Source organism: Ammospiza nelsoni, chromosome 6 (genome assembly GCF_027579445.1).
Source record: "Ammospiza nelsoni isolate bAmmNel1 chromosome 6, bAmmNel1.pri, whole genome shotgun sequence".
NCBI classification, from domain to species: domain Eukaryota; kingdom Metazoa; phylum Chordata; class Aves; order Passeriformes; family Passerellidae; genus Ammospiza; species Ammospiza nelsoni.
This window is the reverse complement of record NC_080638.1, coordinates 42,531,626-42,548,085: the sequence shown is the minus strand read 5'-3', so window position 1 is coordinate 42,548,085 and position 16,460 is coordinate 42,531,626. Positions and strand designations below refer to the sequence as shown.

At 45.5% G+C, this 16,460-nt stretch overlaps 1 protein-coding gene across 2 annotated transcripts; it reads left to right on the top strand.

The window, feature by feature from the left end:
• The first annotated feature begins 303 nt into the window (after nucleotides 1–303).
• On the top strand, nucleotides 304–15,979 carry ANGEL1 (angel homolog 1). Of its 2 annotated transcripts, none has more exons than XM_059473678.1 (10): nucleotides 304–339; nucleotides 2,208–2,807; nucleotides 3,324–3,550; nucleotides 4,119–4,188; nucleotides 4,582–5,015; nucleotides 5,688–5,814; nucleotides 6,666–6,776; nucleotides 7,921–7,990; nucleotides 8,407–8,564; nucleotides 9,402–15,979. In XM_059473678.1, the coding sequence occupies exons 2-10, from the start codon at nucleotides 2,441–2,443 to the stop codon at nucleotides 9,569–9,571; spliced, it is 1,734 nt and encodes a 577-aa protein (XP_059329661.1). In that variant the 5' UTR covers nucleotides 304–339; nucleotides 2,208–2,440; the 3' UTR covers nucleotides 9,572–15,979. The 2 variants fall into 2 exon arrangements, with proteins under 2 accessions (XP_059329661.1, XP_059329660.1); XM_059473677.1 differs by lacking the exon at nucleotides 304–339 and adding an exon at nucleotides 437–518.
• Nucleotides 15,980–16,460: the final 481 nt, after the last annotated feature.

Below are 16,460 nucleotides of genomic sequence, written 5' to 3'. Positions count from 1 at the left end.
GCCTGTGCAACATCTGGAGCAAAAGGTGGCTTCCCAGGGGACAAAAAATCATAGAAATTTTCCTGTTTGCATTTCTGGAGAACGGGGGGTGAAAATTTTTGTTTGAAACCACAAATTTCAGGGTGGCGGAGCCATAAAGCAAGCTTCACTCAGCCCAGGGTCACAGCTTCTGACCCCTCAGGCACAGGGCTGCCGGGCCCCTCCGCAGGCTGCGATCCTGCCCCACCCCGGCCGGGGCCGTCCCACCACGGGCCGCGGCCTCCCGGGAGCGGGCGGCCCTGGAGCGGCGCCCGGGGAGGGCCAGGCCCGGGCCGGTGCGAGCCCCGGGGGCCCGACGCGGTGAGTGCCCGGCCACGCCGGGCGCCGGCGAGCCCGCGCCGTGAGGCCGTAGCTGAGGCGGGGCCGGCGCGGCGGCGGGGCCGGGCTGGGGGCGGTGGAGGCCGGGCCGGGCGGCATGATCGGCACCGTGCTCTGCTACGTGCTGCTGCCGGCGGCGCGGCTCCTCCAGGCCCTCCGAGGTAACCCGGCCCCGGGCGGGCGGCGGCGGGGGCAGGGGGAGCTGCCGGGGGTGGCCCGGAGGGGCGGGGATGTCCCTCGCCGTCCCCCGCCCCGGCCTGGGGGGGTGCGGCCCGGCGGTCGGGGTCGGCGCAGCTGCCCCGGAGCTCCCCAGGCCCCGGCCTTAGGCAGATGGGGCGTGGGGCTGCCGGGCCGGGCCGGGCCGGGGCTGCTGGCCCCGGGCAGCGCGGGGAGCGGCGTGTGTGGAGGGAACAGCTGCCGGCTGTTGTGCTGCAGAGGCAGAGTGCGCTTTGCGCAGGGGCTCCAGCTCCTGCCGCCCACCTGCTCTCCAGGCTGGGGGAGATACTTGGAGATGGGCAGCTCAGATATCTGTGATCCCCCAAGGACCTGCGGGTGACTTCGTGGATGGACTTATGTTTTGTGTGCATCGCTATTTCACTTAGTTTCCCTAGATCCTGCTGCTACTTTACAGTCCCTGATTGCTGAGCTCATGTAAAGCCACCTTCCAGCCTGAAACTGTCCCTGGGCCTGTAGCAACTACTGGACTGGCACGCTGTCTTTTTTCATAGTGAGCAGCGAGCTGACTCCTCTCAAATTCAGCTCCTATTGTGTATTAACAGGCTTTTGCAGGCACTCATCGTGCCTGGTCAGGGGCGTGTGGGAACATTACCTTGGTGTGTTGGTGTTTCTGACATTAATGAACTTAATTACAAACCGACAGAGAGGAGTATGGTTCTTAAAGCTCCATTTCTGACACATACAGAAAACTTTGACACAAAAGATATAGTAAAACTATACATGAATGTTGCTGACTCCTATATGTTACTGCTCTGGCTGACTGACAGGGATGCAGAGAAAAAAGTGATTTGTAATCAACAGTAATTGCTAGTTAACAGTAGGGACAAGTGTCTGTGCAGAATTCATAGCGAAGCGTAAATGCCGTCTCTTGTATAGATGCAAGTGAAAAGAATCTCTGTCTTTTTCTACTTTACCGCACAAATATTACTGTGTTCAATGTTACATTAAAAACAGTTTAAAATGGTTTTATTTTTTTGCCACATGTCAGTCATCAGGTGATCTGTAATTCTTATCAGGATTTCTTCTGTGCATATACTCTCTCTAATGAGGCATATGTTGGTCCCTATGTGTCTTCATTTTTCATCTCTTAGTAACAGAATGGTTTTTCTTCTACAATGCATTCTTGTGATGTATTTTACTCTCTTAGCTGACTGCTATTTCTTGCTCAGTCCCTGGAAAGAAACTTGCTCCAAAATATGGTCTCCAAGACCTTAGCTTCTTAGCCCATGCACGATAAACTAACTTTTAGAGACTGCCTTTACATATGTTGCTGAGAGCTGATATTTCCACAAGGCCTTTCAGCTTGGCTGACTCTCTGTGCTGCTGCATGAGTTAGAATTACATTCTCTAGATTTGATAAAGCCATTGCTGTTGTGTGCAGTTTCAGTGGCTTGGACTAATATGACTGGATTTGGACTGTGGCTTAGCATTCTGGAGGAGGCAGGGGAAGTTATTTAGACTGTAACTGTTTTCTCTCAGAGAAATAATTTGTTTGGGTTACTATACTGAATGGTTGTATTGCACAGAGTTACAGCAAATGCGTTGGAATAAGAAAATAATGAGTGAGAAAGCATTTCTGGCTGTTTGATTTTGATTTTGTTTTTAAATGACAGATGCTTTCTTTACCTATCGAAAGAATGTGCTTCTGGCGAAGAGCCCGTCCACCCAGATAGAAGGTGTCTTTGCTGCAGCCAGAGGAAGATCAGTTCCAGAAGAGCAAGAAGCCCTTCTCCAGCAGTGGCTGGAGGAAGGAGCAGGGAATTTGCCAGCCAGTGAGAGTGTTCCAACAGTGAGGAAAGTATCAGTTACACTCACTAGTGACTGGTTAGAAGGTTCAGAGCTATTGATGACCAGCCTCAGTGACCTGAATATGTCTCCGGAACTCACCCAGTGTGCTGATCAGCAGCACTTGGAGCTAAATGCCTTGGCTTCTTCAGAGCTGCAAGATCATGCAGTGGCTGAACTGGCCAGATTACCATCAGAGGAAACAGAGACTGTAGCAGGCAGTGCCCCTTGGGCAGCTGTGGTCCCACAGACAGATCACCAGACAGCTGGCTGTGCTGGTATCAGCGTGGAGGTGCTGAATGATGACCCAGCTGTGCTGGCCTGGAGTTTAGCATGTGATGCAGAGGCAGTGCCACCAGTGCTCCCAGCCCAGCCCATTCAGGAAGCGGTGCCATTTTATCCTGTCTCATCGGAGGTGCCCTATCATGGTCAGTGATGGCTCTGAATCTAATGTTTAGTTTGGGTTTGGCTTTTGTAGTGAATGTGGTCAGGTTATTGTGTTTGGGCTTGCTGTCAGCAAGACATTGATTGCCCCTGCAGAGTTGACAGGATCTGCTAGTGAAAACTGTAAAGTTGAGTTTTTGCTGAGGAGGGGCTGGTCACAGCTAGTGGTTTCTGTGCTGTGAGACTGTCTGGTCTGAATATCAATATATGTTACTTACTGTTCTCAAATGCTGGCTTTGTACTCTAGGAAGCAGTGAAAAGTGGGTCTGGTGTTTCAGTATGCTTGACTTTGGTCATGTGTTATGCCATCCCTACAGACAACTATCCATAGATATCCAGAAAGAGCACCTGAAAACCAGAGTGGGTGTGGGTTTGCTCAGAGGCTAGAGTGCCCTAGCTTGGGGAATGAGAATGGCTGTTCTCTGGGTCCCAGGGGAACCAAAGTATCAGCAAGGTACCTAGTGCCGCTGTAACTTTGCTTTTTTGTCTTTTGCATATAGAGATCTTATGGAGAGACTGGGAGGATCTTTCTGTCCAGCCCTGTGTCTTAGAGCAGGTCTCCAAAAACACTCCCCTGTTTGAATTTCGAGTGATGTCTTACAACATCCTTGCCCAGGACCTGGTGGAGCAGGGCCTTGATCTCTATGTACACTGTCATCCAGACATCCTGAACTGGAACTACCGCCTTCCAAACCTTTTGCAGGAGATCCAGCATTGGGATCCTGATGTAAGTATGACTAAGCCCTCTCTACATCAGTGTCACCAGAATTCGAATTCCTTGTTTGATCTAACAGTATTATGAAAAGAAAAAGATGGGGGCAAGTCCTAGGAAGATACTGCCTGCTTGGTAACTGGACACTGATTGGTCTGAGAGTGTGGACTTTCACAGACCATGTTTTTGGTGTCTGTCTTGCTTTGGTTGTAGAAATTAGTCATACTTTGATAGCAGGGCTTAACTTTTATAAACACCGGAAGTAGAGGAAGAAAGACCTGTCTTCTAAGGCAGTACAGGAGGAGAAGTCTGCATAGAAGAGGACTCCATGAATTTCTTATTCTTTGAGTCCTCTTTGTGGGATGAAGGATCTTTTATCTCATTGCTGGAAAACTGAATGATGTGCTACTGTGACCCAGAAAGCTAGTGCTTTTCATCTGGAAAGTACAGGACAGAGTTGCAGTGGTGACATTTCTGTTTGGAGGGTTGGTGTGTGAATGTACTTTTCCACTTTCTTCCTTCCCCAAAACAAGGTAACTAGCAAATACTTGTGGAGCAAGTGAGGTCTCTGCCTTCCTTCCAGGTTCTGTGTCTCCAGGAGGTGCAAGAGAACCATTACTGGGAGCAACTGGAACCAACATTCAAGGAGATGGGTATGTCCTGCTTTTGTGAGTCTGTACATCCAGCTCATGGGACTGGCCAAGCAGTGCTTCCTGCTTAACACCTTCAAAGCGCTCAGTTTCAAGAGATCTCTTCCTGTTTGCAGGTGGCTGCTGGCCCTACTTCTGAACTATCTGCCTAGACCTTTATCCTTTCTTTTGCAATTGATGTCTCTGAGTTGAAAGATCAGAATAACAAAACAGAGGGCCCTAGAAGGACAAGGAGCGAGGAAATACCTCCAATAATTAATAAATGAAGGGTGGTTATTGGAAAAGAATTGGGTATATTGCTGTACCCCAATGTAGTAGGAACCTTTTCTATACAGACTTGCTGAGCCTGAGGTAGTGACTGGATAAACCTTTTAATAGGTGCTGGTTTCTTTTCAGGCTTTGCTTGCTTCTATAAACGGAGAACTGGGACGAAGACAGATGGATGTGCAGTGTGCTATAAGCGCAGCAGGTTCCAGCTGATCAGTCTCAGCCCCATAGAATACTTCCGGCCTGGCCTGGACATCCTCAACCGGGATAATGTGGGCTTGGTGCTGCTGCTGCAGCCTGTGCTCCCAGAAGGTCTAGGTCTGAATGCAGTCAGTCCTCTGTGTGTGGCCAACACTCATGTGTTGTTCAATCCGCGTCGAGGAGATATCAAACTGGCCCAGGTGGCATTGCTGCTAGCAGAGATTGACAAAATTGCAAGAACTACTGAAGGCAGCTACTATCCTGTAATCTTGTGCGGAGACCTGAACTCTGTACCTGATTCTCCACTCTACAAATTCATCCGGAATGGTGAACTTTCCTACCATGGGATGCCAGCCTGGAAGGTAGTTGCCAGCCAGAATTGGGATTGGATAGCTCTTTATTGTCTGCTGCTAGAGAAATGCATGGCTGCATTCTTCCTCTTGTGGGGAAATAGTCTTAATACTGAATAAAATGATTCAGCAGTCTTCCCCAGTGTCTCCAGCACTGCAGGGGAAAGAAGCAGACAAGTGCGTGCATGTTGTTTCCATCACTGCTCTTCTGGTTTCTCTTGGGGCATGCTTATGATAATAGATCACTTAATATCAAATATTTTTTTTCCTTTCCTATGGAATTTTTGTGCCTGTGTGACTGGAAGTGTAGGGAAATGCAACTCCACCAAGACTTACTGAAATTTTTTGTGGATGTTTGTTCTAAAAAAAGTTCGAAGTGGGTCTCTTGTGGTTGTCTTACTGTGTGTCTGTGATCAAATATATGGTTGTCATTCAAGCTAAATCACCACTTCAATAAGATACCTGTAAAGTATCTTGTCAGGTGACTTTTAGCTAATTATATCTGTCCCCTACAGCTGAAGGTTTACTATAGCTTTACCATACTCTGAACAGCTTAGCTCATGCCTTTCTAAGAGGGCATTCTCCTGTCTTGCTCCTGGCAAGTGTATATATGTACATTGTCTATAGCTTGCACATCTGCTCTCTGTCCCTGATGATTGCTCTCCTTTCCTGGCCTTCTTGCAGGTGTCTGGTCAGGAAGACTTTTCCCAGCAATTGTATTCACGGAAGCTGCTGGCCCCACTGTGGCCAAGCTCACTGGGTGTAACAGACAAGTGCCAGTATGTCACTCTGTGCCAGCCAAAGAAACCTGGTGAGCTCCAGTATTCACTGACAATATGAGTTTGCTGAGGATGGGCAGTTTGTGGGCCTTGCTGTCTCTCTGAGGAGCTTGGGCATGTGCTGCATGAGGAACTTGACAAAGATTCTCTCCTTCTGCTTTGTATACGAGTTAAATACATTTTTTTCCAGAACCTATTGGATTTCTGCCATTTTCTTTCTCTAGTGAGGAGAAGAATGTTCCTCTACCAGTAACACTTGCTCTATGTCTCTTTCATATTCCCAGACTTACACTTCTGTGCAGTTGTAAACTATGTTCAGTAGGCATTGCTTTAATCTCCGGGTGTTTGGGGTGTGGTTTTGGATAGTATTTGCAAACCACTGTAAAGAAATCATTCCTAAGATCCAGTTACAATCGTGTCTCTTCTCTGCATCCATTGAGAGGACTAAAAAAATTGAGCCCACACAAAATAACTTTTGTTAAAATCTTGAATGTAGAACTTGTATTCACCCTGATCTCCAGAAATGTTTTTCTCAGCAGACATTTCCTGGAGTTGCACTAATTGATCTGCTTGAAAGTCCCTTGAACTTTTGGTGTCTCAGAGAGGGCATTCTTACTTTGTGCTGACAATGACTGTTGCATCTGAGGGATAGGAATAGATGTGCTCTGTTCTTCTACTTTTACACATCTTTTCTACATGTAGTTGTCAGGTGATAACTTGATACCATTCTAGTCTCATGGTATCAGAGTGCTTGGGAACAAAAGCCTCTCTCAAACTAAAGAGCTCTAAGAGGCCCAAAGGTCTGAAATACAGGTGGTCACACCCTGGAGGTGTGACTTTGCTGCAGTTACTTTCTTCTTTTAATTGGTGCTTTTCTCTGCAGGGAGACGTGAATACAGCCGGGACTTCCTGCTGCAGTTCCGCTTTTGCGATGCTGCCTGTGAGCGACCGCCGCAGCTGGTCCTCCTGGAAGGTGTGACAGATGCTAAACCAGGTATTGACGGGAGACTTTGCAACTTGCCACTCTCCTCGCTCAGTGGAGCCTCTCTTCTGAGGACAGACTGAGAGAGTTTGGACTGGAGAAGAGAAGGCTCCACTGAGGCCTCATTGTGGCCTTCCAGTACTAAAAGTGTGCTTATAAAAAATGAAGGAGAGTGACTATTTACGCAAGCATATAGTGATGGGACAAGGGGAATGGTTTTAAACTTCCTAAAATACTTTACATAGAGGGTAGTAAGGCATTGGGCCAGGTTGCCCTGAGAAGTTGTGGATGCCACACCCCTGGAAAATGTTCAAGGCCAGGTTGTATGGGGCCCTGGGCAGCCTGATATAGTGGGTGACATCCTTGTCCATGGGATGGAGGGATGGAACTAGATGATCTTTAAGACCTCTTCCAGCCCAGGCCATTCTGTAACATGAGGTGGAGGTAATGCCTGTGAGGAAAGGGAAAGGCAGAAGGGTGCCTTCTGTGACCATGATTAGATTTCATGAGAGCTCAGAGAAGTACACTTTCCTCCCTCATACACACTGACTGTGTTGTTTGAGATGCACTGATATTCAGCTTCTTGAAGCTCTTTCCTCTAAACTTCTTTTAAGCTGAAACAGATATGTATATTTCTTTTTTCTGCTTCAAGACTTTGGTGGCAGAGAACAACCTGAAGACTGTAATGGTACATGGTGGTCCCAATATAGATGTCTGGGGAAGCTGGTACCCAGTAGACATTCCTGCACCTCTGGGCCTTGTGGCATGGCTGGTTCTGCTTTCTCCTTTTCTTTTCTGCCTTTCTAGACACCGGTTGAGTAAGCTGTAGGCTAAGACAAGCAAACTTTCTTTTGAGAGCAAATGTTGAAATACCCTGGACTTTGGTAATATTGAATGCTTTAAGGACATGTCCTCAGCAGGACAGAATATGAGTTCCCAGTTGTTTGCACTGATCTGCTCTAGAGATGCTCCTGTTAGTCTTACAGCTTGTGTTTTCTTTGGATATTTTTCTTTATGATATTCATGACTCGAAGCTATCTGCTCTTCTTGGGCAAAAAGATTCATTTGGTTTCAGGAGAAGCTTCTCAGACTTGGGATGAGCAGCCTGTTCTGGGATCTGTGTAGGTCTGGCTGGAATCTCTTTGCTCCTTTGCAGACTGCCCTGCACACTGGCCCAAGCCTGCTGCCATGGTGAAAGACCCTGATCCTCAGCCATTCGTCCCAAGGTAACTTGGTGCACCTTCAATGGCCACAGTCTTCAAACTCAGCCTTGTTTTCCTGAAAATCTGGCTGAAGGAAAGACTGAAGTAAATGTGAGAGTGAAAGAGGGTAAGGAGGGCTATCTGGAAGAGCTAGGTCCGCCCAGGATTGTCCCAGCAGCAGGATGCTGTTCTGTCAGCATTATGTTGGTGAGATTGAGAATGAAGGGCATAGGCATATACAGGACTGGGTATTGAAGGCAAAGGAAATTCAGAGTCTGTCTTGCTTTGGTGTAAGTGGAGCGAATAGTTCTGAAAGATTTTATGTGCTCATAAAGTAGGAGTAGTTCAGACAGTTGCATCAGCAAGGGAACATTCAGCTGTGACTGCAGTACCAAAAAGGCATAATTCTCTTTCCTTTCTTGGTGGCTGTTTGTGTGCAGGTGTTCAGGTGTTATCCAGCATGGCCTCAACCTGACCTCTGTCTACAGCCACTTCTTGCCACAGAGGGGACGCCCAGAGGTCACAACAATGCCCATGGGGCTTGGAGCCACTGTTGATTACATTTTCTACTCAGCAGAGCCTGTGGAGAACAAGGCGGGTGAGTGTGGCAGTGCAGGGCTTATCCCTGTGACATTGGAAGAGGCCTGTAAGACAGGCCAGATGGGCAGTGCATTTCATTAGCTGGTGGATCTACAGGATCTGTCTTTGAAATAATACACAAGGTGGAAGTAACATTTGCTCATGTACCATGAGAAGACACTGTTTATCTTTGCTGTGAAAAAAATGAGGCTGCTTACGTTCATGTAGACTTCTGAGGAAGCTAGAACAGAATAGATTCTTTTCTTCTGCATAAATATCTTACATGTGCTCCTGATAACAGGCAGTGCTGGGTCCTGAGTTCAAGGCTTGGACTTCTGGTCACTCTGAGACCACATGCTTGCTGTTCTTGGAAGGAGATGACTTCGGTTCTTTTCCAGTGGCACCTTCTCTCTGCTGCCTGAAACAGGAGTTCTGTTCATGAACAACTGCATGTAAATGCATCCAGGAACTCTCTTAGAGCTGATTTGGGTCATGTCAAAATCAAGTTTGGGGAACCAATTAGGAAGGAAGAGATTAATTCCTCCTCAGGGGAGAATCTGAAGCTATTGCTAGGCCGCAGATCAAGAAAGGAACTTCTCGTGTAAGCAACTACCTGGTGAATTTAGTGTATTCTTGCTTCCTATGCCTGCAAGTATATGAAACCATGAACAGCAGTATTGTAGGGTGCACCCTGCTTTCACATCTAGGCTCAAGGGTGCATGCAGTGTTTGTGCAGGCAGTCTTCATTTATCAGGGAAAGAACAGGAGAGGATTGACAAGCATCCCTCTGTGAGTGTGTAGAGTTAATCTGTGGTGCCAGTCTCTGGTTGATGTTTCTTCCCATTTTCTTTGTCAGGTCGCAGGCTGTACAAGGATGGAGCCCTGAAGCTGCTTGGCCGTCTTTCTCTTCTCTCTGAAGATGTCCTCTTGATGGCAAATGGCTTACCAAATCCTTTTTGTTCATCTGATCATCTCTGCCTGCTGGCTAGCTTTGGCTTGGAGATCTCCAGCCTCAGAGAGAGTTAGTGTTGGTTCCCTTTCCCTAAAGAAAAGTTGTTCTGAATACAGCAGTCGAGACTCTGGATTGCACAACCTGCTTGCAAGAAAACCCTTTTCCCTGTCATGCCCTAAAAGTCCTTTTCTCCCCTCACACCCTCACTAAACGCAGGGATGGGGGAGTTGGAGCACTTTTTGCATTGGTATTTTCTGCATCTCTGCAAACCTGAGCTGTGTTCCTGAGCTAGGCTGATAGGTGTATTCAGGCATTGGCATCTCTTTAAGAGGTCCTTGTTCCACTGCCTTGGTTAGCAGGTGTTTTTGTGCTGCAGGAACCAACATAATGCCCATGGTTATTTGTCCCTGAGTAAGATTTTCAAGGAGCTGGAAAAGAGAGGGGCAATGCTATCTGCTTTTGGTTAGTTTAATTGCTACCAAGGAGCATGGACTGTATATGCCAATACTCTTTTACACCAAAACAAGTTCTTTTCATTCTTTTAATTTCTCAGTAATAGTTCAGTACTTTCAGGGCTAGTTGTTGTGTTGCCTTTTAGATTGGATCTGCTAACTGCTTAGAAATGTCTTTTACTTAATAATCTGTAAGGGCTGGCTTGCTGATAGAAGGGTTTGTGTGGTGTAACAGTTTCTACAAGAAATTGCTTGCTGTGACTAATGGACCAGGGAATGGGATTGCCAGGAATGGAACCAGGGGTTCTACAGAGCCACTCACAGCAGCTCTAGAGCTGCAGCAAAAGCCTAGAAGCCTTGGGGAAGGCTTCCTTCCTTTCTAGCAGTCTCAGAATGGTACCTAATATGTCATTTTTAGCAAAAATATTTAGGACCCTCACAGTGAATGTCCTGTGGAAAAAATTACCCTGTAAGGCATGATTACCCCAGAAGGCTATAACTCTGGTTGTCCCAAAAGAGAGATGAAGATGGAAAGCATGTGAGAGTCAGCAGAGCCATCATATGGAAGAGCTGGTCTTGTCACTTGCCCTGTTCTTTGTGCACTCCCTATTGCAGTCAGCCTGCCCAGGGGTCAATAGCCAACCTTCAGTATCCATCTCCTGTGCCAGACTGAAGTCCATGCTGCATCCTTCTGCACCCAGCCATGTTTAGGTGTAGATAGAACGCTTAGGATCAACTCCTGACTCTTGACATGTGTTGGGAGGACGGGGAGGGCTGTGTAACTTGGAGCCAGACTGCAGTCACTTGGATCCCAGTGTACCTTTGGTGTCCAGCTTTTTGTCCAGTACAAAAGCTGTACCTGTTCCTAGAGTAAATTCCCCAGTTCAACCTGACATTTGGTGCTCCGTTTTTCCCTAAGAGATGAAACCAGTCTTGCCAGAAACCAATATTGGCAGAAACATGAATCCTCTGTTCACAAACAAGGCAGGAAATCCGGTCCCACCTCAGGTTTTTGCAGGAAGGTACAGCAGACTTAAAACATTGTTTGTTCTTCATGCTCTATATTGAGGGACTTTGATATTTTAAATGTTACTTTCCTGATTGAAAAATAAATTACTGTAATCTAAGAAAATACCACAAAGTAACTGTGGCACCTTGTATTTCTGGCTGCTGAACCTCTGAAGACTTTCTGGACAAGGTTTTGCTGGCTGCAAGGTGAAATAGGGCAAATTGGCTACACAAGAAAGTGATGAGGGTTGAAGAGAGGGAAGCAATGAGCCTAATTTAATCTCCCAAGACATCCCTAAATCCCAGAGGTGGCTTCTTTGGCATTGGGCTCGTCTTGCTCCCTCCATCCCCTACCTCCTCCCCCCCACCCCTGAAAGATTTGCATTCAGGATCCCTTGCCCTCCTCCCTAAGAAAGGAATACAGCTGATTATTACAGCGTCCTGAGTGGGTCGCTGCTGGTGAGAGAGAGATGGTGAATCTTGTTTCTTGATCATAAGGCTGGATTTATTGATATATGATATATAATACATTATAACTATACTAAATAGAATAAAGAGAGAAGTTGCAGAGCTGCTAAGCTAAGCTAAGAATAGAAAGAAAGAAAAGAATCTATAACAAAGTTGTGTCCAGGGACTCTGTCCCCAGCCTGCACCCGTGACTGGCCTTCAATTATAAACATGGGAACATGAGCCAATCAAGGTGCCCCTGTTGCATTTCACAGCAGCTGATAATAATTGTTTACATTCTCTTCTGAGGCCTCTGCCTTCCAGAGGACGCAGAAATCTGAAAGAAAGGATTTCTGTGAAAAAATGTCTGCAACAGCTGATCTTTTACAGCTCACTTCTGTAAAGTACAAAAACAAGGTGTGTGTGGGGGTAGGGAGTTATGTTCTGTGCTCTTGTGAGCATGTAGGGACTGCATATTCCCCTCTTGCCCCGCCAGATGGTGTGGTATTTGGTGATGTGTGGATGGCTTTTGCTACCATTTGTGAGTTTCTGTAAGTGAACAGCAGTCTTGGGGGGGTGTGAATAATTTTGCCCTTAGGTAATAGATTTGGCACGGCACTGGCACATGGGGGGAGGGATGGATGCAGAGATATACATTTATATGATTATGTTTGTCTCACAGTTTGAATGATTTCTGCAAGTACTCTTACTCTGATTTTGTAAGCAGTTGTATTTATAAAGGGAGGGAAGGAAAGGGTGAACTGACAGCTTTGTTTTCTATCTGGCTCAAAAAGGTTGCCAGAAGGCAGCCTGGTTGCACATGACTCCTTCCTGCTGTTAACATTGTAATAGGAAGCTTAGAAGACACTAAAGGTTTAACAGCAACCAACAAAAGCACCACAAAAAATTTTGTGACACATAGTGTTGGCACTTAGAACTTTAGCTATCCTGAGTCTGAGGTCAGTTGGTGAGGAGGGGTGTGTCTGTGTATGTATGAAAGCTGCCCATAAGAGAGCCAGACTCAGCTCCAGCTCTCTTGAGACCCATGAGGTGTACACCATACATCAGCAGATGAACTGGTTGTGCCTGCACTGCCTGAAGCACCCTGCCAGTCCTGTGATACAACTCAGGTGGAGAACCTGTGTTCCAGTACCACAGGTGCTCTTTCCATTTTATATAAACCAAAACCTTGTCTTGTGGGCAAATTGCATGGAAGCATCTCAGGGAGCTTTTAAGGTTCCAGCTATATTTTGCTGGAAAATCTAATGTTGCACAGGTCAAACTAATGCTTTCTCTTTCCATGCATGAAATAATGTGGTATGCACTTGGAATTGTTAAGTTTTTGAACACTGGATATCGAGTCGTGCAGAGAAACCCCAGGACAATGCCTATAAGTCCACTTATTCTTCTTTCTGGAGATTATGGTGTTCCCAGGGTGACTTGCAGCTCTCAAAGCCCTGGCTTACTCATGCTTTGTTGGGCACTCATAGCTGAAACTGTGGCAGAAATGCAGGACCATGGCTAGTGACTGTATAGAGACAAAAAGGCAGAGTTGAAAACTTGATCTCTGTGTTTATTTTGACCACTGTCACAGGAGCTCTGGTATGGACTCTTATGGAGGTGGTCTGTTTCAGGAAAATAAAAACCCCTGTGTTCTAGAGCAATTTGGAGTTAATATCAAATGGATCTAGAGACCTGTGAGTGCCTCTTGACTATGTGGGATTATAGGAGAGGTTTGGAAGTGGGGTTGGTAGAAAGCTCCTAACTGTAAAATTGCAACCAGCATATAGTTGTTGGGAGAAAAATAATGTGTTTTGTGATGCTTAAAGGATAGTACCCACACATACAATCAGAGCCTGTGGTAATGAGCATTGTAGTGGGGTGCAGAACTGAGATTCCAGATGTAGCTCTTAAAACTGTTTCTGGACCTAAATGCATGATGAGTTTTCATTAACACAACTTTCTGATGAATTACAGAGGGTTATGAAAGTAGAGCCAGCAGTATCTGCAATGCTCAGAAAGGGAAGGTGTCACAGAGGTAATTACCAGCTACATGACCTTACTAGTGATGTAGAGTTCAGGGAGACTGGTGCTTAGGGGAAGTGATGCCAGAGACTGCTGGCAGTGTGTGTACATTCCCTCTTAGCAGCCTCCTAAGCTGCTGGAGCATGCATCTGTTAAGACAATCAAGTATTTGGCTAAGTATCTTTACTAAAAAACTGTTTAATTTGCACCACCGCTGCTAGGCTGTATTTAGTTATTCTATTTAGATAGAAGTTGGACTTCCTTCATTTTCTCAGTTTTAAGTTCATTGCTCCAGGAGGATGCCCTTCATAATCAGTTTTCCCAATTACATGAGATGGGAGGAGTGGTAAACAATATAATTGCTCTATCTTCTTTCCTCTTTGTAATAAATGAAACTTGGCTGCTGTTTGAGGTCTTCTTTCTCCATGCCTTTTTCTTATGAACTATATCTCTAGCAGCTGTTTTCCCATGACTACTCTATCCAGTTATCTTTCTGAGTTACTGATGTTTATTTTTTCTGCAGCTGTATTTCTTCAGTTAAAAGTCATGGGTGCAATTCTCTAGGGCGAAGTGTTATTATAAATGCAACATATACATGGTGTCAAGATGTAAGATAGTGGGTTTCCTCACCTCTGAAAAATTAAGTGGGAGGATTGGGAGTTCTGGAACCAACACATAGATGGGAGTAACACTTGTTATATAAAACAACAAAACCGGAGTTTCAGATTTATTGTTAGTGCTCTGTACGCCACCTGCTTTGTGGAGGCAGAGCTCTGAAATATACTTGACCTTAGTTTGTCTGCTCTGAGGAGTCTCCAGGAGGTCCTAAGTTCAGCATCTCAGTGGATCAAGGTATGATCCTGCTCCTAACGATGTGTTGGTGATGGTGTTGGCAAACAGTCTGCAAAGCAGGGTGTTGCTGCAGTCCAATAACTGCTCCCAATGCCACCACCTCGGTATTGAACACTCAGTGGATGTACTGTTTAGATATTTGCAGACATATCCATGGGTCATCCAAATGAACCTTTTTGTTGCTTACCTCAAGGGGGAGCACACAAGCCTCAGTGGGATACCATCTCCTTTCAGGCTTGCTGTTGTGCAGACTGATTGAATTGCTGGCTGTGACCTGCTTCTTACCAGACTGTAGCTGCCTGGCCTGTAGTGCTTCCCGTAGCACTGTCATGTTGAAATGCACAAGCTGAATTGAATATTCTCCATTGTGTTTCTAACTATGACACTGAGTTTCTGAAGGGAACTCACCTGTTACAACAATAACCAGGATGACAGATTAAACAGCTGGCATGCTTCTAACTCCTTTTGTCAGCTGTAAATGTTTGGCATCTCCTGTCAAGGCAAGTTGACCTCCTGCTTCCACTGAAAATGTCATTCTAGTCTTGAAGATATTTTTCTTTTTATTTATTTAAAAATTTATTTATTTTCTTTCAGATTTAGACTGTACATTCTGTACTCTTGTATAATAGCTGGAATATTTTTTAAAACTTTGATAAGACAAACACAGCAGCTTTCAAGGTCCAAGTCTGGCAGATGGGAGGACTAAGCTAGACTGGCTTATGCTACAACAAAAGATGTATTTGTTCCATCCAATCTTTAATTTCTATACATCAGAAAAAGAACAAAAAAAACCCCAACCAAACCAAAGACCAAAAAACCACCAAAAACCAAAACCCCAAAAAACCCTTGGCTTCAAACCTTAGCAATTTTATTCAGTTTTTTGTTATTTTCTTTCTGGATGCAAAGCCTTATATTTATTCTATATATTTACTTATTGGCCAGTGCCTGGAGCTGCTCTTGAACTGGGAGTAGATGACTGCAGTATTTATTCTATAGTTATTTCTCTCCTCCTTTCCTCCCTTAAAATGAGGTTAGAGAGAAGATAGCACTCCCTCTTTGCCAAAATAAAAATATAATCCAGGAAAACAAACCTGGTTAACTTAATTCTGTAATGGCCTGCTATCCACAGCATGTCATATGCCTTTGCCTGTCATAATCCTGCAGTTGCTGCATGAATGGTGCTCTTAAGGCTCAGTCTCACTCTCTCATGAATGAATTTCTGCGTGCTTTTAGACATGTGAGAACCTTAAGTCTTGGGCCTCTCAGTGTAAAAACTGACAGGGTGTGGTTTTTTTGCTTCTTGGGGTTTATAATTTGTTTTCTGCTTCAACATATTGTTTATCCTTCCCACAATGAAGATTTTCCACTTATGGTCCAAGCAGCATAATCTCTAACTTGAAAACTAAAACTGCAGGAACAACCAGTCACAGGGGAAAAGCCTGATGTAAGAGGGAGCAGAAAGTCTGTGGCTGCTTCACTGTTCTCACTCCACCCTGATCTATACATCCATAGGGGATATAGGAGTTACCTGATTTAAACCAAAATCTGTAAGGCATGGAGCAGAGGGTGTTTTCAAGCAAGCATCTGAAGTAGATGCTTAGAACTGTGCAATTGCTTTCCCTCAGGGCAGAAGCAGTTCATATAATTAACTTGGCTAAGATGGACTATTGCATGTGCCTTTCTCTTTGGAATAACAGGTCAGAGAATGCTTATTCCTTTCGTATACACACTGTAGGCTTGCCTACATACTGGCCCTGGTCCCAGCTCTTACTCATTTCCCTAGAGAGAAGGGCTATGTTATGCCTGAAAGATGATAGCCTGAATAAAGTTGGATCCCCTTGCTGGGGATCCTTGCACTGAATCTTGCAGCTGACTGTCCTTTATTAACCCAGCATTTGTCTTGAGCAGTCCTGGTGAGGTCATTAGTCTGGAAGGTCACTAAGCAGACTTTGAGGAGAATTGCTTTTCAGGCCAAGAAGGGAGACTGAATTGCACATAGACAAGTTGAGCAGTGCAAGAAGAGGTTTGTATTAACCCTTACGCTATTGTTTGGTACACTACTGTAAGAGTGAAATTTTTCATGCTGCCTGCGCTGATTTTTTTTTCCATCCAGCCTGACTGATGGCAGTTCAAGAGGGAAAACTTGAATTTCTTTGCTAAACAGCCACATACATACTTA